At 41.1% G+C, this 20,613-nt stretch overlaps 1 protein-coding gene across 3 annotated transcripts in view; it reads left to right on the top strand.

Annotated features, from left to right (window-relative positions):
- Positions 1-20,613, top strand: part of LOC126469739 (SRSF protein kinase 3-like) — a 385,641-nt gene that overhangs the window by 206,512 nt on the left and 158,516 nt on the right. For all 3 annotated transcript variants that reach the window (XM_050096946.1, XM_050096947.1, XM_050096944.1), the window contains 2 exons: positions 3,140-3,227; positions 12,628-12,822. In XM_050096946.1, coding sequence (XP_049952903.1) covers positions 3,140-3,227; positions 12,628-12,822 — 283 coding nt within the window. The remainder of the gene's footprint in view (positions 1-3,139; positions 3,228-12,627; positions 12,823-20,613) is intronic.

Genomic DNA, 20,613 nt, shown 5'->3' on the forward strand with positions numbered 1-20,613 from the left:
GAATATGAACAACCATCAGCTATATATTGGAATGATGACAGTGAAAATTTGTGCCAGATTAGGACTCGAACCCAGATTTCCCACGTACCGCGAGTAGTCTCCTTATCATTTGGCTATCAGAGCACGACTCGTGGCCAGACCCAAACTTCCGTATGTTGTCAACCATGTGTCTACAACCTTGTAAGTCCATTCTGTATATTCCCACATGAATGTTGCCTGCCTGGCGTCAGCAGATAAGTACAGCATTGCAGCGCCTGTGTTGTGAATTATGATGCATGTCTGAAGGAACTTTCCATTGTAATTTGGAATAACACAGGCAGTGTAATATTGTATTTATCCGCTGACACCGGGCAGTGACTTTCAAGTAAAATGTCTCTTCTGTATGGGAATAAATATAATGGATGTGCAAGTACAAGTTGTAGACACATGGTTGATGACATGTGGAAGTTTGGCTCTGGCCATGAGTCTTGGTTGGATAACCAAATGGTAAGGTGACCATTCGCAATAAGCAGAAAATCCGGGTTTGAGTCCCAGTCCAGTACAAACTTTCATTGTCACCATTCCATTATACAGCTGATAGCTGCCCATATTCGCAATTGCAAATACATTTAATGAACTCACGGAAGTCTCTTTTCAATTTCCTGAGGGTACTACAATATGCTTCAGAGTTGACCAGTGCACAGTGAGGGAGGACATCAAATGGAATAACCCCATTAGTGTCCCAGAAGACTGTTGATATGACTTCACCGGCTGAGTGTGCAGCTTTGAACTTTCCCTTCAGAGTTGGTGTGGCACCACTCCATGGATTGCCATTTTGTTTCAAATTTGATGTGATGATCCCATGTTTCATCATCTGTGACATTGTTTGATGAATTTGTCTTGACAATGTACGACAAAAAATTGTCATGTTTGGCCTTGTAACGTATGAGCAATTCTGCACAGATGGTCCTTCGTTGCTCTTTATGATCTTCTGTTAGGAGGTGAGGAACCTGGTGGGCACAAAGCTTTGAGTGCCCCAACTAGTGGACTGATGTGTCAGGACTACTGAAAAAGACGTACAGTTGTGCAGTGAGATGTTTGTGATTTGTCGATCACCTTGAATAAGAGTCCGCACGTTCCAACATTGCGGGCGTCAAGCTGTGTGTGGTCGCCCAGCATGCAGGAGGTAGGACAGGTTTGCGTGACCTTGTTGCGACAATGACAGATGTCTTGCCCAACAACTCGCCATGTTTTTGTTCATTGCCAGGTCTCCATAAACATTCTGCAAGCGCCTATGAATAATTGTGATGCTCTGGTTTCCCGCCAAAGTAAACTCATTGACAGCTCACTGCTTCGAACGCACTTCAGTTACAGACACCATTTTGAAGGGTATGTAAAGCACCACAACCTATCAAAACTTCATGAAAGTAAGGGGACTGAAGCAGGAATATTCCACACTGTCCCATAACAAATTCCAAACTTTTTCAACCGAAATTAGCTGGGAAATATAATGTGTTGCATTACTTAATGAACACCCTTTGTAATTTGGAAAAAATGACTTATTTTATAAAGTGGGGACAATATTGCACTTCGGAAACTAAAGATAATACACTTACTGAGCTACGTTAGTGCCAGTGTATCGAGAATCTCTTGGGTGTGCCTATAACCTACAATTTAAGGTAAAAATGACTTAACAAGACCAAAACAAATTCTTTACGTTTGTTTTCTTGTTTTGCTGTTAGCTGTGTCAGTAATACCATGAGTGTTATTAGACAAATCCATTTGTTGCACTTCAGTATAATGAGAAGCCTTTAGATACTAGTAAGAAAATCTTTATTATTAACTTGTGCATTTATGTGTAAGTGTGTTTAATATCTGTATGTCACTTTGAAGTTTGACAGGTGACTGTGATGCATTAATTCTGTAACTATACAAGGTTAGCTTACTAGTTGCATGTAAGGCTTATAAGGCTAAAAGCAGTGTCATATGTATATGTTAATCACAGATAATACCTATATGAGATCTGTTCAAGAAATTCCGGAACATTTGTAATTTTGCGCCAATGGTATGTTGGAGCAAAATGCGGTTGGCATCCCTGCACAGGCCTGTCTCAGTGTGTAAATACCAGAAGTTTCATTGTTGTATGTCTGTTCATTGTTGTTCAGTGTTGTATTGAATAGAACATTGTGTCAAATAGCATGCAAATTTCAAGATGGCAGAGTTAAAGGAGCAATGCGCCTGCATAAAATTTTGCACAAAACTCCAGAAAATGCGTACAGGGACACACCAAGTAATGCAGGAAGCTTACGGTAATGAGTGCTTAAGTCATACGTGGTATTATGAATGAATGGTTCATAGGATTTAAAAATGGCTTGACAGGAGTCAAAGGTGACCCTTGTTCAGGACAGCCTCCAGTGTCTGCCAATGACACTCATGTCAGCAATGTAAATGAAATTTTGTCTGCCAGTAGGAGACTAACTGTCCAAGAGATTGCAGAAGAATGTAACATTTCAGTTGGACCCTGTCATGAAATCCTGTCACAGCATCTTGGAGTGCATCATGTTGCTGCCACGTTCATACCACAGCTCATGAGTCAAGACCAGAAAGACCTCCACCTTGCAATCTGTGAAGAGCTTTTGGATCATACAAATGCGAATGAGATGTCCTTTAAGAGAATTGTAACTGGTTATGATGATGAAACCAAGTTTCAGTCTTCACAGTGGGTCGGGAAAGACAAAAAAAAAAAGCTCGTCAGGTCAGATCAGATATGAAAGTTTTCTCCGACTTCGAAGGATTTGGTCATAAACTTCTGATGTTGAAAACCCAATTGAAAGCATGAAGATCTGCAATGATAGATGAGAAAAAAGAAAATTCATGGTGCTTCGCGTGATCCAGCAAGAGGCGTACTAAGTCTGCTTCCAGAAGTGGAAGCCGTGTTGGGAGTGGTGTATCAGTTGTGGAGAAGAGTATTTCGAAGGAGACCATGTACAATAAGTAAAAGGAAGTGTAGAAAAATTTTGTGAACAAAGTTCTGGAAATTTTTGAACAGATTCCGTATAATTTCATTGATAGAAAGATGTTAACGGTATTGTCATAATTAAGTTTGAGAATAAGGAAAATCTTAACAATGTGATATTTGAAACAACATTAATTTTTCCAGGACCAAACGATTTGTAGCTTTGAAAGTTGTGAAGAGTGCTGCCCATTATACGGATACAGCATTGGACGAAATAAAGTTGCTCAAAGCAGTAAGTAAACTTATATTCGGGGGGAGGGGGGAGGGGCAGAGAGAGAGAGAGAGAGAGAGAGAGAGAGAGAGAGAGAGAGAGAGAGAGAGAGAGAGAGAGAGAGGGGGGGGGGGGGGGAATTTTTCACTGTTGATGCATAATTTTATTTAAATCATAACATAAGCTTACAAAATAATGAAGATTGGCACCAGGCATATGATAAATTCTATAAAGGTTCCTGTTATTAAAAAAAAAAAAAAAAAAAAGACTGAGGAGAAGTAGTAATGTGTTCAGTCCTATGAAGCAAAATTGTAGTAGCTTATTGCATTCTCCTGTATCCCTGTAACATATATACATATTTTGCCATACATTCTAGTACATTTCAGCAAATGATAACCACATCTTGGCAATGTTTAGATGAATTTCCTGTCCAGCATGTTAACATAATGGTGCAGGGTCCACAACTGTACTAATTACTTGAAATCAAATAATAGCACCAGTGACACTGTTATTTGATTCCAAGATACTAGAATGAAACAAAATTATTGCTAAAATACCCTACAAGATCCCCTTGTCCCTTGTGCACTAAACTTCCATAAGCCTCTTCCAGAATAGTCTTGAGTCGACAGAAAGTGCTGTACAGTTAAGACCTTGCCTTTTCATCTGAGACTGCAAGGAAAAGATAAACCTTTCTTGGATTATCTTAGGGGCTCGACACACTGTACTTCCTCCTACCTGTTCAGTTTCTTATGTCCCTTGCACCAAATATATAGCACACTGGAAGCTTTCCCACCTGATTGGGTGGATATATCTGGATGTGCACGTAGCATACCTACTTCAAATAATACAGGGTGATTAAAAAAGAATACCACAACTTTAGGAATTTAAAACTCTGCAACGACAAAAGGCAGAGCTAAGCACTATCTGTCGGTGAATTAAGGGAGCTATAAAGTTTCATTTAGTTGTACATTTGTTCGCTTGAGGCGCTGTTGACTAGGCGTCAGTGTCAGTTGATGCTAAGATGGCGACCGCTCAACAGAAAGCTTTTTGTGTTATTGAGTACGGCAGAAGTGAATCGACGACAGTTGTTGAGCGTGAGGCACTGAGAATCCGCGGGAAACAACTCAGTATGAACGTGACTCGCCTAAGGTGAACGTTTTCTGTGCCATTTCAGCCAATAAAGTTTTTGGTCCCTTTTTCTTCGAAGGTGCTACTGTAACTGGACTACAGTATCTGGAGATGTTAGAGAATTGGCTGTTCCCTCAGCTCGAACAAGGAGCACAATAATTCATATTTCAGCAGGATGGAGCGCCACCACATTGGCACTTATCTGTCCGTAACTACCTGAACGTCAACTACCCGAGGCGATGGAACGGCCGCCAGGCAGCCCGTGACAGAGCACGTCATCACTGGCCTCCAAGAAGCCCTGATCTTACCCCCTGCGATTTTTTCTTATGGGGGTATGTTAAGGATATGGTGTTTCGACCACCTCTCCCAGCCACCATTGATGATTTGAAATGAGAAATAACAGCAGCTATCCAAACTGTTACGCCTGATATGCTACAGAGAGTGTGGAACGAGTTGGAGTATCGGGTTGATATTGCTCGAGTGTCTGGAGGAGGCCATATTGAACATCTCTGAACTTGTTTTTGAGTGAAAAAAAAACCTTTTTAAATACTCTTTGTAATGATGTATAACAGAAGGTTATATTATGTTTCTTTCATTAAATACACATTTTTAAAGTTGTGGTATTCTTTTTGAATCACCCTGTAGTTCAGGATGCCATTATGGTGCGTTTATTAATAAACACCATAAAATAACACACAGTTTCTCAGTGTAATATACGAAATTCCATATAATACTGAAAACAGAGAGCACAGCTGACATGGAGTTCAGAGTAGGAGTTTAGCCTGATGCCGACTGACTTAGTTGATACCCAACAAAAATCATTAGCAGAAGCTGAACAATATTTGGTGGGTTCATACTTTGTTGATAGTCTCCATTATTATTGTTGTTGTTGTTGTTGTTGTTAGTAGTAGTAGTAAAGAGGCTTTAGTGGCTCTTAGATGGTCCCTAGTTGTTATTATTATTATTATTATTATTTTAAAAATGGATTCTGATATTAATATTTGGTACAGAGAAAGTAATTGTTTCACACCCGAATGTGATTGTTCCCATCTATAATTGCTATGATATATATGCACTCGTTCTTTGTTTCCACCATCGTACTTGGGCATGCATTGAATTTTTCTTTGTGTGCTTGCTATACAGTGAAATGTGCGTACTATTTGTGTGCTATAACCATTCTCTAAGGCTTTTTAATTTCTCTCTCTCGTGAAAAAAGAAGCTTTTTACAGCTGTCAGTTTATGGATTATTACTGAAGGACCATACTAACACTTATTTTCTGTACTTACCTCTGTTGCTGCCAAAGAATTAGATAAGCTTTGTACTCTTCAGTAGGGCTGTATGTAAGCATTTTTGTGACTATGGAACACAGATGCTTCCTGCTGTATTGAGCATTAGAGTATTAGATTAAGTGTTAGTAGGCAACGGATTGCGTTTCCAAGTGAGTTCCAGTAAGTCTGCCCTTTAAAAGATGTTAAGGTTTAAACCCCCACCTTCAGGTGAATTTACATGTGCCATCATAAAATTTGTGTTGTGTTGTGTAACACAACACACACATCATACTACCACACTTAAATCCACCAGAAGGTGGGTGTAAACAAACAGTGACTAGTAACAAAACTTGTTGTTTAATTCAATGTTCTTGTCTGTCACTCAGTGTCTCCTCCTATGTGCTGAGTAGCAGTCTATCCTATTTCATACTGTTGTTATCCCATCCTGGATTTGCTTGTTGTTTCCAGTACTTCTTTTGTTCAGCTTCTCCCTATTTTGCATTTTTTCTTGCTGCTGTCCATGTTTCCTTTTGTTTTTGTGCATTGGTAGCCAGCAGAACTTCATTCTGAAAATGTTTCCATTTGTTGTTTATGATTCTGTGATGTTATTCATTCCAGCTCCTTTCGTATTTCTGTGATCCAAGCTATTGTTGGCAACTTTCTTCAAAAATACAGCAATGTTTATTTCTTTGGCCTGTCTTTCATTTCATAGAGATTTCCAGGAATGTCATCTTTGCTTTGCCATTGACCTCCATATTCCTTGCAACTTTTTACTTCTAAAACATGGTTAAACAATAAAGATGATAATCCATTCCCCTATCTTACACCGCTTTCATTTCAAATGACTGGGATATTTTGCACATAAATTTCACATTGCATATTGTATGTTGTGTATTTTATGAGGGTGTTTTTTTGTGAATTGAATGCATTAGTGCACCTCCTAGTGCTTTCTGTGACTTTTAAAAAAATAAACATCACAGAATGAGAGAGAATAATTCGAATATCTCTTAGACATTTGATTTGAAAACACTGGACTTACACTTAAAAGGAACTCTAAATCTTTAAGTAGTTCCCCTGCCTTCTGCATTGCCCTTAAAGAGATTTGGTTTCCACTACTGCAGACATTGGCCCTTCGTGTATACCGGCGATATTACAAGAATTGTGGTACCTGTGACAGGTTGTTGGGCGTAGTTTGCACATATGTCCTGGGCACTCTATATAGCGAACTTATACCTCTTAATACACCTTTGGAGGCTGTGGCTGTTTGGGTAAGAGAAATCCAGGATACTATGATCTGCAGTGCTTACGTCCTTCCGGACAGTGAACTGTCCCAGAACAAATTGTTTGCATTGGTTTCTCAGCTAGCCCCACATGATCTTGGGTGATTTCAATGCCAATAACCCTTTGTGGGGTGGAACCGGGATTATTAGCCATGGTGAATACCTTGAAAACTTACTGGCTCAATTTGACTTATGCTCTTGAATATTACTGCCCCCACAAACTTCAGTGTGGTGCACAGAACTATCTAGGCCATTGACCTTTCCACTTGCAGCCCTTGTCTTCTCCCATCCATCCACTGGAGAGTCCATGGTGATCTGTGCGGTAGTGACCATTTCCTGGTCATCCTGTCCCTTCTAGTGTCACTCCCCTAGATGCCTATCCAGATGGGCTCTCAACAGTGTTGATTGGGGTGCTTTCATCCCTGCTGTCTCCATTGACTCCCCCCTTCATGGAGATATTAATGAGGCTGTCCAGGAAACAACTACAGCTGCTTTTTGGCAGCTGATTTAGTGATTCCCCGTTCCTCAGGTCCGCCCCAACGGAAGACAGTACCTTGGTGGTCATGAGAAATCGCAGAGATCTTTAGGGATTATAGGTGGGCTCACCAATGCCATAAGTGGCACCCATCTGTGAAGCACCTCATTGCCCTTAAGTAGCTCGGTGCCCAGTTCTTCCACAAAATGAAATGACAGAAACAGCATGTTTCAACCATCAGACCACGCACCTCTCCATTGCAGGTTTGGGCAAAGATCAGACACCTATGCGGAGACGAGACATCTGCAGGTGTACCTGGTATTACCTTGAATGGCATTGTCTACACTGACCCGAATTTTGTTCTGTATTATACTCAAGCCCCTGCGCCTGAGAACTATCAACCTGCCTTTTGTGTCCTGAAGCAGCAGATGGAGAAAAAGCAGTTATATAATACTATACGCCACCTAGAGCCGTATAACACTCCATTCAGGAATTCCTCAGTGTCCTAGCCCACTGCCCTGATACAGCCCCATGGCCAGACTGCATTCACAATAAAATGATCGAGCACCTATCAGTGAACTGTCAGTGTCATATTCTTGCCATCTTTAACCACGTCTGGAGTGAGGGTGAATTCCTATCACAGTGGCAAGAAAGCTTCATCGTGCCAGTACTGAAACTGAGTAACCACCCTCTAGAGATGAACAGTTATTGCACAGTTAGTCTCATCAATATTGTCTGTAAGTTGCTTGAATGCATGTTGAGCTGGTGGCTGTGTTGTCTCCCTAAATCTTGGGGTTTTCTGGTTCCGTCCTAGGGTGGTTTTCAGCAAGACCATTCCATTACTGATAATTGGGTTTACCTGCAGTGTGCCATTTGAACAGCTTTTGCCCAAAGTCAACACCTTATAGCCATCTTCTTTGACCTGCAAAAGGCTTATCACACCACATGGCGACACACATCATCGCTGTCATACACAAGTGGGGTCTCTTGGTTCTGCTCCCGCTTTTATCCAGCACTTCTTGTCACACCATACTTTCTGGGTCCACATTGGTGCTTCCCACAGTACCCTTCATATCCAAGAGAATGGGGTCCTGTAGGGCTCTGTTCTGAGTGTGTCTCTTTTTCTAGTAACCATCAGTGGTCTAGCAGCAGCTGTGGAGCCCTCAGTATCAGCCTCCTTGTACACTGATGATTTCTCTTTCTACTAATACTCTTCTAGTGTGGGTGTCGCCAGACGCCAGTTACAAGATGCCATATGATAGGTGCAGGCATGGGGCCCTCACCCATGGCCTCTGGTTTCCAGCCACCAAGATTCACATAATGCACCTCTGTTTATGTCGTACCATTCACCCATAACCAGAACTTTACCAAGACACCAGCGACTGATTGTGGTGGAGATTTACCGCTTTTTAGGACTGGTCTTCAACACTCGCTTGACACGGATTCCCCATCTTTGATAGTTTATCGACAGTGGTGGTTGCACCAATACACTCTGCTGCCTGGGTAATACCAGCTGGGGTGCAGATTGCACTACCCTTCTGCAGTTTTGCAAAGCTGTGATACAATCCCATCTTGATTATGGGAGTGTGGAATACAATTTGGCATCACCCTCAGCATCACTGTCACTGGATCTGATACACCACTGTGGGGTTCAACTTGTGACAGGAGCCTTTTGAACTATCCCTGTGAACAGCTTACTAGTGGAGGCTGGGGTCCCTCCATTGCGGATCATATGCCAACAACAGCTTGTCAATTATGCTGTACATATTTGCAGCTCCCCTAAGCATCCTATTTTCCAAACATGGAAATCCATCTCCTTCAGTGGTAGCCTAGATCAGGGATTACAATACGCAGTCTGCATCTGGTTCCTCCTCACTGTATACCAGGTGTGTCCTCTACCACCTCTCCTCTGGGTCGACTCATGTATACCTCCATGGTGCATCCCTCGGTCACAGCTTTATTTTGCTTATTACAAGGTTTGAAAGACTTGGTTCATCCCTAGACTCTCTGCCACCAATTTTTCTCCATCCTTGGTGCATCCTGGGGTTCGGAAACAGTCTACACTGATGGCTCAGTGGTTGCTGGTCACATTGGCTTTGCTTATACTCATATGGGACATACTGAGGAGCATATCAGTTCCTGCACCGGTGAGTCCCTCCTCATCTGCAGCAGTTCCTTGAGCAGTTTTCAAGCTCTCGACTAGTGTTACCATCACCATCCCTTGGTCACTACTATCCAGGATTCCCTGTATTCCTTTGAACAATGTGGACATTCAGTGAACTTCATCTGGACCCCAGGTCACGTCGGGATCCTGGGGAATGAAGTCACTGCTAGCCAGGCCAACTGGCTACCAGTAAGCCAACTCTTGAGATCGATATTCTGCAAACAGACCTCAGATTGGTATTACACTGTCAAGTTTTAGGGATCTCGAATACGGAATGGCTCAGTCTGACTCCACCAAACTAACTACGGTTGATAAAAGAGGCTACGAATCTGTGGAGATCCTCCATGCAGGCCTCTTGCAAGGACTCGACCATCCTTTGCTGGCTCCACATTGGTCATACTTGGCTGACCCATGGTCCTCCATCATGACGACCAACCCCACCATCGTTGTGGTTCCCATTTGACGGTGGTCCACATTTTGCTGGACTGTCCCAACCTAGACTCCCTGTGGCAGACTCTTAATCTCCCTGAATTGCTACACATGATGCCTCACATTTTATTTGTGAAGGGGGCTTGTACAAGGGAGAGCCATGTAACCTTATTGGCCTATTGAGAGGTTGGCAGAACACTCTATTGCCTCCTCTGCCCAGACCAGGTTGCTGCTGTCTTGGCTTTATGGTTCAGTCCGGTTCTCACCCTACCTGTTCGTTTACTCTTCCTACCTGTTCGTTTACTCTTCCTCCCCCCTCTTGCTTAGTCTGTTCAACATGTTCATCTTTTGTCACTCTGTGTTTCTCTTTCCCTGTCTGTGTTGCTAATGTTTCCTAGCCAGTTTCTGAGGGTAGTACCTCTGGTAAGTGGTAGGGGTTGGGAGATGTATTGCCCCTCACCGCACTCTGCTTTTGAGGGCTTCCAGCTGTTCCCTAGGTGGTGCACCTTGCCTGCCTTTCTTCCTATGCCTCCCTTTCTTCTTTTTGTCACTTATCGTGCCTTCATTGGCCTTTGGTAGACCTAGGGGTTTTCTTCCCCTGGGTTATGGGTTGTATGCCATCTCTGTGCAGTCATATAGACCTGTCTGTTCAAGGAAAAAACAACTGATGACTTAGTAGTTTGGTCCCTTTAATCATCAACCAACCAACCAAATTACTCCTGTGCACATTCATATTTTCACAATACAATGACTGTCCTGTTAAATTTTGGGTGTGCAATTGCATAAATTCTATTTCTTCCTCCTCCTAAGATTTTGGCCATATACCTTTTGGCCATATTCAGACTGAGCCAAAACATTTAGACCACAGCAGTCGCTCTGTCCTTCTAAACCTACAGACAGTGTCACCACACACATGGGCACAGATACATAAGTGCCAGAGACTTTGATTGGCAGGAAAAAGGTATACACGAATTAAATATGTGACTATGCAGTCTATGCACACTGAGAAGTCGATGTATCATTATGAACTGCACTTTGGTGATGTCTTTGCAAGTTTATTAAAGAAAGCACAAATTCCATGATTCATCCAAGCTGAAACTGCTCTCTATTAGTTAACTCATCCCAAGCCAATTTCAACTGCTTCTTCCTCCACCAATGCCCAAGAAGATGAAGTCAGTGCTAGAATTTCAACATTTTTGTACAACATAGAGTGCCTGTGTCCATACAGTGCTCTGCAAAGCTGATTTATTTGGCTGTAAAAGCCTGGTGTACCTACGGTGTTCTGTGCATCTTTCATGAACTGTACGAGTTTCCTGTCTGACGTATGACAGGCCACACTTGCAGGAGATCTCAGCCTTGTGGAGCATCAAGCCATCTTTTAACAGTACCCAAAAGTGCTGCTGTCTTTGGTGGAGGGCAAAAAATCACTCTCACTTTGTGCTTTGTGTGGATCTGTCCTATTTTTAATGACAGGTGTCCCATGTATGGCAGGAAAGCCATGGATTTAAATCATTCTGTGTCTTCTTCTGCATCCTTACGTCACTTTAGGTTTTCATCATAGTGTCACAGGTATCTGCTGTGAAGGCTACCCGTTTGCTAATCCTGCAACTGCTGTCATCAGCAATGCTGTGCACTCTGTCAACCAAAGTTCTGAGAACACTCATTGTCTGGGAACCATGGTGGCAGCTAATTGCATGGAAATATATATTCACATGGATTATCCCTGTCTGGTCATTCTGACTACAACTGTATGTGATTTACTTCAGTACCTCAGATGAATAACATGACAATGCCTTTTACAAGGGGTCATTACTGATTCCATTATGTAAGTGCCTTCATGTAAATTTGTAGTCCTCCTCCTGTAACAGTCTTTGTAGGTACTACTCTAAAACTGTGTAAAGAATTACAGCAAACACTGTTGCAGATAATAGCAACATTTGTCTGCCACCTTCACCACAGGACCACCAAAGGCAAAAAGGAACATTTTTAAATAAATTGACCTGATCATTCTTCTTGTGGCAATAGTTTGTGGTATCAGATACCATACTCCAAACTGTGAATTTGTCTTCTGATATATTCCACACATTGTATTACTAATTTTGTTGAGAATGACCATGATTTATGGGAGCACAACAGCTACTGCTTCTTCCCCCGTCTTCAGCCCCATCAGACATGTCTTCCAACAGTTTATACTTGTGAAGTATTGATGTCGACAGAAGTAATTTAGAATATTGTGTTCTAGAAACAGTGACTTATCTACCATTAGAAGCTATGATGTAAGGCAGCTCTTATTGTAGGTTATAGTTGTTACTGAAAACATAGTTGGAGATGATGCTGTGAGTATGTTCGTATGAAACTTGTAAACTTTTTTCTTTTACTTGTATTGATGTCTGGTGTAAAGTTCATGATATTGCAATCATCTGGAGTTGTAGTCCATTAACATATATACCTTACCATAGCATTTTTTAAAATATTGAACATTCTTATTACATTATTTTTCCAGAGGAAACCACACTTTGTGTGTGTGTGTGTGTGTGTGTGTGTGGTGGAGGGGGGGGGGACTTCAGAAATTAATGCAATGTTTTACGTTATGCCTGGAAATTCACAAGAAACATTAAACATAAGCGTTATTGAGATTTGCGTGTGCTTCATTTTTCTTCATTTTTTAATTTCCAGGTTCGTGAAACTGACGTTAATGATCCAAAACGAGATAAAACTGTTCAGCTGTTAGATGATTTCAAAATCCACGGAGTGAATGGAACACACATATGTATGGTGTTTGAAGTGTTGGGCCATAATCTTCTGAAGTTAATAATTAGGAGTAATTATCAGGGTATTCCATTACAGAATGTAAAAACAATAATCAGGCAGGTAAGTCTATCATTATCAACTTGTAATGAGACAGTTGGAGATATGATTGTTACTAAGACTATGATTGAATTTCTGAGGTCTTTAGACATTGCAAAGATACAATGTAGTTCAACTGACTTATATTTGTGTGTGTGTGTGTGTGTGTGTGTGTGTGTGTGTGTGTGTGTGTGTAAATGAGTTTAGATAGGAAAGCTTTGATCTTGAATCGTATTTTCCCCCTTTTTATCAATTGGGTTGATAGATGATACAAGATGTATCAAATTTTAAAAAATTGTTTGAGTAAAGGGAGATAAACTAAATACTCTTAATTATTAGTTTCGTGTACATTCAGCACTATCAACTCTGTAGTATGATGGTTAAGGTATTAGATTCATGTTTATTAGGATCCAGATTCAAATTCCTGCCTGACTATCCTCATTTAAATTTTCTTTCTCAAAATCATTACAGGTTAATACTGAGATGAAGTGCTCCTTAGACTTGACTCATTTTTTTCTCTGATCCTTTTCCAGTTGAACTTGTGCTTTATCTCCAGTGACCTCCATGTGAGTGAAATGCTTCATTCAAAATTGCCTCTTCTTTTTCATTTGGTTCTGTTGAATAAAATAACACTTCAATCAATTACCAGAATAGATAATTCAACAATGTCTCTACAAATCCTCACTCATTTTGGTCAGTCAGCTTACACTTTGATTCTAATGACTTCCCTTGACTAGGGATGTACATAATGATCATACTATTTTTCTTATCTTTTTTTCACCGAAACTGGTTGTTTTGAGCTCCGGTGTTGCTAGAATGGCACCTTTTTATCGAGACTTGTATCTTGCAGCAAAGGAAGGAAAAGCATTCTATTGAGGATTTTATCTTTCAACAAAGGAAGGAAACTGTTTAGTGCAAGGTTCAACAAAATTGGAAAATTGTATGTACCAGCCGGTAGTTTTGGAAAATGGGCACTTCAAAAGTGTTATGAATGAAGTAACAAAATATATCTACGTATTATTAAGACCGTTGCCATTTCAGTCTGAAACCTAGGCATGTGTTGTTTTGCTTTCATACCTGCCAAGAAATGTGATAACAGAGCATTTGGTTTCAATATAAAAACAGTTATTTAATATCACACTTGCTGAGTGCAGAACTTTGATGTCCAGAAAATGTGGTAATGTGAGGAACTGATGATCAGAAAGCTGTGATTTACTGCCATATTAGCATTATTATAGCAGGCATTATATCGCATGGGTGACTGGAATTCGAGTGTAGGAAAAGGGAGAGAAGGAAACATAGTAGGTGAATATGGATTGGGGCTAAGAAATGAAAGAGGAAGCCGCCTGGTAGAATTTTGCACAGAGCACAACATAATCATAACTAACACTTGGTTTAAGAATCATGAAAGAAGGTTGTATACATGGAAGAACCCTGGAGATACTAAAAGGTATCAGATAGATTATATAATGGTAAGACAGAGATTTAGGAACCAGGTTTTAAATTGTAAGACATTTCCAGGGGCAGATGTGGACTCTGACCACAATCTATTGGTTATGACCTGTAGATTAAAACTGAAGAAACCGCAAAAATGTGGGAATTTAAGGAGATGGGACCTGGATAAACTGAAAGAACCAGAGGTTGTACAGAGTTTCAGGGAGAGCATAAGGGAACAATTGACAGGAATGGGGGAAAGAAATACAGTAGAAAAAGAATGGGTAGCTTTGAGGGATGAAGTAGCGAAGGCAGCAGAGGATCACGTAGGTAAAAAGATGAGGGCTAGTAGAAATCCTTGGGTAACAGAAGAAATATTGAATTTAATTGATGAAAGGAGAAAATATAAAAATGCAGTAAATGAAGCAGGCAAAAAGGAATACAAACGTCTCAAAAATGAGATCGACAGGAAGTGCAAAATGGCTAAGCAGGGATGGCTAGAGAACAAATGTAAGGATGTAGAGGCTTATCTCACTAGGGGTAAGATAGATAGTGCCTACAGGAAAATTAAAGAGACCTTTGGAGATAGGAGAACGACTTGTATGAATATCAAGAGCTCAGATGGAAACCCAGTTCTAAGCAAAGAAGGGAAAGCAGAAAGGTGGAAGGAGTATATAGAGGGTCTATACAAGGGCGATGTACTTGAGGACAATATTATGGAAATGGAAGAGGATGTAGATGAAGATGAAATGGGAGATGTGATACTGCGTAAAGAGTTTGACAGAGCACTGAAAGACCTGAGTCGAAACAAGGCCCAGGGAGTAGACAACATTCCATTGGAACTACTGACGGCCTTGGGAGAGCCAGTCCTGACAAAACTCTACCATCTGGTGAGCAAGATGTATGAAACAGGCGAAATACCCTCAGACTTCAAGAAGAATATAATAATTCCAATCCCAAAGAAAGCAGGTGTTGACAGATGTGAAAATTACCGAACTATCAGTTTAATAAGTCACAGCTGCAAAATACTAACACGAATTCTTTACAGACGAATGGAAAAACTAGTAGAAGCCAACCTCGGGGAAGATCAGTTTGGATTCCGTAGAAACACTGGAACACGTGAGGCAATACTGACCTTACGACTTATCTTAGAAGAAAGATTAAGGAAAGGCAAACCTACGTTTCTAGCATTTGTAGACTTAGAGAAAGCTTTTGACAATGTTGACTGGAATACTCTCTTTCAAATTCTAAAGGTGGCAGGGGTAAAATACAGGGAGCGAAAGGCTATTTACAATTTGTACAGAAACCAGATGGCAGTTATAAGAGTCGAGGGACATGAAAGGGAAGCAGTGGTTGGGAAGGGAGTAAGACAGGGTTGTAGCCTGTCCCCGATGTTGTTCAATCTGTATATTGAGCAAGCAGTAAAGGAAACAAAAGAAAAATTCGGAGTAGGTATTAAAATTCATGGAGAAGAAATAAAAACTTTGAGGTTCGCCGATGACATTGTAATTCTGTCAGCGACATCAAAGGACTTGGAAGAGCAGTTGAATTGAATGGACAGTGTCTTGAAAGGAGGATATAAGATGAACATCAACAGAAGCAAAACGAGGATAATGGAATGTAGTCGAATTAAGTCGGGTGATGCTGAGGGAATTAGATTAGGAAATGAGACAATTAAAGGAGTAAAGGAGTTTTGCTATTTGGGGAGCAAAATAACTGATGATGGTCGAAGTAGAGAGGATATAAAATGTAGACTGGCAATGGCAAGGAAAGCGTTTCTGAAGAAGAGAAATTTGTTAACATCGAGTATAGATTTAAGTGTCAGGAAGTCATTTATGAAAGTATTTGTATGGAGTGTAGCCATGTATGGAAGTGAAACATGGACGATAAATAGTTTGGACAAGAAGAGAATAGAAGCTTTCGAAATGTGGTGCTACAGAAGAATGCTGAAGATTAGATGGGTAGATCACATAACTAATGAGGAGGTATTGAATAGGATTGGGGAGAAGAGAAGTTTGTGGCACAACTTGACCAGAAGAAGGGATCGGTTGGTAGGACAAGTTCTGAGGCATCAAGGGATCACCAATTTAGTATTGGAGGGCAGCGTGGAGGGTAAAAATCGTAGAGGGAGACCAAGAGATGAATACACTAAGCAGATTCAGAAGGATGTAGGTTGCAGTAGGTACTGGGAGATGAAAAAGCTTGCACAGGATAGAGTAGCATGGAGAGCTGCATCAAACCAGTCTCAGGACTGAAGACAACAACAACAACAACAACAACATATCGCAGTTGTCATACTGAATGTCAATATGATGCTGGAAAGTTCTGGTTAGTATACAGATAGTGGAAGGAGTAAAGATTACAGTCACCATGTAGTTGAAGTGCTGAGTGTTGGACAAGCAAATAAACATATTTGACATGTCTTTGCTCAATGGTAGGGGCTCAAAGCTAATGGCTACATTGTTGCGACACTGCAACCTGACAGGGGTGAGGAGTTGTTGAGTAGAATTTGTGACAGAATTGAAGGGTTGGTGAGATAAAAGGTGGTGTGATGTGGGTGTAGAAAGATGTTGTTAGGTGGAGGGAATGGGGGCGGGTGGAGGTGGATGTTGGACAGGCCAGCAGTAATTGAGACTAAGAAAACTATGGAAACAAAAGATGTCATACAGTGACAATCACATCTATTTGATATGGTTTAGGGGATAAAGGAAGATGCAGATGACATTAGTTGTGCTCTGTAGCATTAGGCTGATAGTAGACATTTAGGTGGACAACTAGTTGCTCCTCAGGCTCTGCAAAAGGTGCAGGGGTGTTGCTGTATGGCAGGACTGCCTTTATGTGCGCCCCTTCCTCTAATACGGTAGAATAAACGTGTGATGGGAGTGGAACGGGTTGTGGTGGTTCAGCTCATAGGACAGGTCTAGCACCTGAGTCTTTCATAGGGATGTGGCTCATGTGGTTAGGGGCTGGGAGTAGGTGTGATACATGCCACTTGGGTGTGTAGTAAGGATTGGATAGTGGTGTGGGTGTGTGGTACTCAAGTTCAGCAAAAGAAACTGTGTTGGTTTATTTGTTCATAGGGATTACAGGGTGAGGGTTTCTAGGGTTGGGGGTTGAGGTTACTCCAGTCGCGTCAGACCCGTCTCGAAGGAGAAAGGAAATGCCAAGGTAAAGAAAGTAAGCCATTTAGTGTCTGTCTGTAAGTGATGGGTTGGAACACAAGAGTGAGATATTTTTCGGCTGTCTCGTAAGTCAGGTGTTTCTGTGGTGTGATTTTATTTACAGGAAGTCTTCACCGATGATGATTCAGGCTATTCCATTCTAACAAATAGATCGCCGTCATATCGGCAGCAAGACAGTGGATGGATAGGTGGCTTCTTAATAAAATTTAAGTATTAAAAATTTCTTGCATTTAGGGTGTACGCATCTCCTCCTGACTCCATGAAAGAATTCACCATAGGTGAATTTGACAATCCCATTTGGGCGTTATATCTAGGGATGATAATATTTTAATTCCATTTAACAATCCAAATCTTGAGTACAATCGTTATGCCTCCATGTGGTGGCTACAGTTGGCAGAAATGGACTGTAATGGCGATGGCACTATAAGGTAGAAGAAGATTGTTGTAGAGGTGGTTCTAAGGAGTACAAGCAGCTGAAATACTCAAACAACAAGGATTTGAACCGAATGTAAAATTCATTAGTACATGTTTACAGCTTGGTTTTTAAAGATTGATAAAAGAAGGGATTTATTGACCTCTAGCATTGTTAGATGAGATACTTAGCTGGCATATACTGTGTGTGTCCCACCCAGTGCAAAGTCCCAAGTGGCAGGAAAAAATACAGGTGACTCGTGTATATTGTTTGTTGTTGTTGTGTGCTTCAGTCCTGAGACTGGTTTGATGCAGGTCTCCATGCTACTCTATCCTGTGCAAGCTTCTTCATCTCCCAGTACTTACTGCAACCTACGTCCTTCTGAATCTGCTTAATGTATTCATCTCTTGGTCTCCCTCTATAATTTTTACCTTCCACACTGCCCTCCAAGGCTAAATTTGTGATCCCTTGATGCCTCAGAACATGTCCTACCAACCGGTCCCTTCTTCTTGTCAAGTTGTGCCGCAAACTCCTCTTCTCCCCAATTCTATTCAATACCTCCTCATTAGTTATGTGATCTACCCATCTAATCTTCAACATTCTTCTGTAGCACCACATTTCGAAAGCTTCTATTCTCTTCTTGGATAAACTATTTATCGTCCACGTTTCACTTCCATACATGGCTACACTCCATACAAATACTTTCAGAAATGACTTCCTGACACTTAAATCTATACTAGATGTTAACAAATTTCTCTTCTTCAGAAACGCTTTTCTTGCCATTGCCAGTCTACATTTTATATCCTCTCTACTTCGACCATCATCAGTTATTTTGCTCCCCAAATAGCAAAACTCCTTTACTACTTTAATTGTCTCATTTCCTAATCTAATTCCCGCAGCATCACCCGATTTAATTCGACTACATTCCATTATCCTCGTTTTGCTTTTGTTGATGTTCATCTTATATCCTCCTTTCAAGACACTGTCCATTCGGTTCAACTGCTCTTCCAAGTCCTTTGATGTCGCTGACAGAATTACAATGTCATCGGCGAACCTCAAAGTTTTTATTTCTTCTCCATGAAGTTTAATACCTACTCCGAATTTTTCTTTTGTTTCCTTTACTGCTTGCTCAATATACAGATTGAATAACATCGGGGAGAGGCTACAACCCTGTCTCACTCCCTTCCCAACTGCTGCTTCCCTTTCATGTCCCTTGACTCTTGTAACTGCCATCTGGTTTCTGTACAAATTGTAAATAGCCTTTCGCTCCCTGTATTTTACCCCTGCCACCTTTAGAATTTGAAAGAGAGTATTCCAGTCAACATTGTCAAAAGCTTTCTCTAAGTCTACAAATGCTAGAAACGTAGGTTTGCCTTTCCTTAATCTTTCTTCTAAGATAAGTTGTAAGGTCAGTATTGCCTCACGTGTATATAAGAAGGGTAAAGAACAGACACACTCTATTACAGACCAGTAACCTTAACACTGGGTTACTGCAGAATTCTTGAACATATCCTCAGTTCAAATATAATAAAGTTCCTTGAGACAGAAAAGCTTCTGTCCACAAATCAGCATGGTGTTTGAAAGCATTGCTCATGCAAAACTCATCTTGCCCCTCTTTTCACACGATATTATGTGAACCATGGATGAAGGGCAGCAGGCAGATTCCATACTTCGGGGTTCCCGAAAAGTATTTGATATGGTGCCTCAATGCATACTGTTACCAAAAGTATGAGAATATGGAACAGGTTCACATGTATGTGAGTTGCTTGAAGGCTCCTTCTGTGGCTGATAGCTAACGATGCTGTGGTGTACGGGAAAATGTTGTCATTGTGTGGACTATAGGAGGATACAAGGCAACTTGTTCAAAATTTCTAATTAGTGTGATGAATGGCAGCTAGCTCTAAACGTACAAAAATGTGAGTTAATGTAGGTGAGTAGGACAAGTAATCTTGTAATTTTCAAATACAATGTTAGCAGTATGCTACTTCACACAGTTAAGTCAATTAAATATCTAGATGTAACATTAAAAAGAGGTATGGAATGGAACGAGCATGTAAGGATTGTAGTGGGGAAGGCAAATGGCTGACTTTGGCTTATTGGGAGAGTTTTAGGGAAGTGTGGTTCACCCCGTAAAGGAAACTGTGTATAAAACATTAGTGTGACCCATTATTGAGTACTTCTCAAGTGCCTGGGATTCCCACTGGGTCATATTAAAGGATGACGTCGAAGCACTTCAGAGGCGGGCTGCTAGATTTGTTACCATTAGATCTGATTAACACGCAAGTATTACAGAGATGCTTCAGAAACTCAAAGGGGGATCCTTGGAGAGAAGGCGATGTTCTGTTCCAGGAACACTATTGAGAAAACATAGAGAATCTTCATTTGAAGCTGACTACAGAACAATCCTACTGCCACCAACGTATATTTTGTGTAAGGACCATGAACATACGAGAACGTAGGGCTGATATGGAGGCAAATAAACAGTCATTTTACCTCACTCTGTTTGCAAGTGGAACAGGAAGGGAAGTGATTAGTAGTGGTAAAGCATACCCTCTGCCACGAACCGCGTGGTGGCTTGCAGCACACATATGTAGATGTAGATGGAGATGTAATGGACCCAGTGTGATGTCTAATAGAATAGGGGCCTTGTGATGTCAAGAGGCCTCCTTGTCAGACTGTGCTCAGTCTTTTTAAGACTGTTTGGGCACACAGTATTAAAGGACGTACAGTGACCGGTAACCTCCATGAGGGCACCAATTGGTTACCAATCTGACAATAAGGCAGATC

Source organism: Schistocerca serialis, chromosome 3 (assembly GCF_023864345.2).
Source record: "Schistocerca serialis cubense isolate TAMUIC-IGC-003099 chromosome 3, iqSchSeri2.2, whole genome shotgun sequence".
In the NCBI taxonomy this organism is placed as follows: domain Eukaryota; kingdom Metazoa; phylum Arthropoda; class Insecta; order Orthoptera; family Acrididae; genus Schistocerca; species Schistocerca serialis.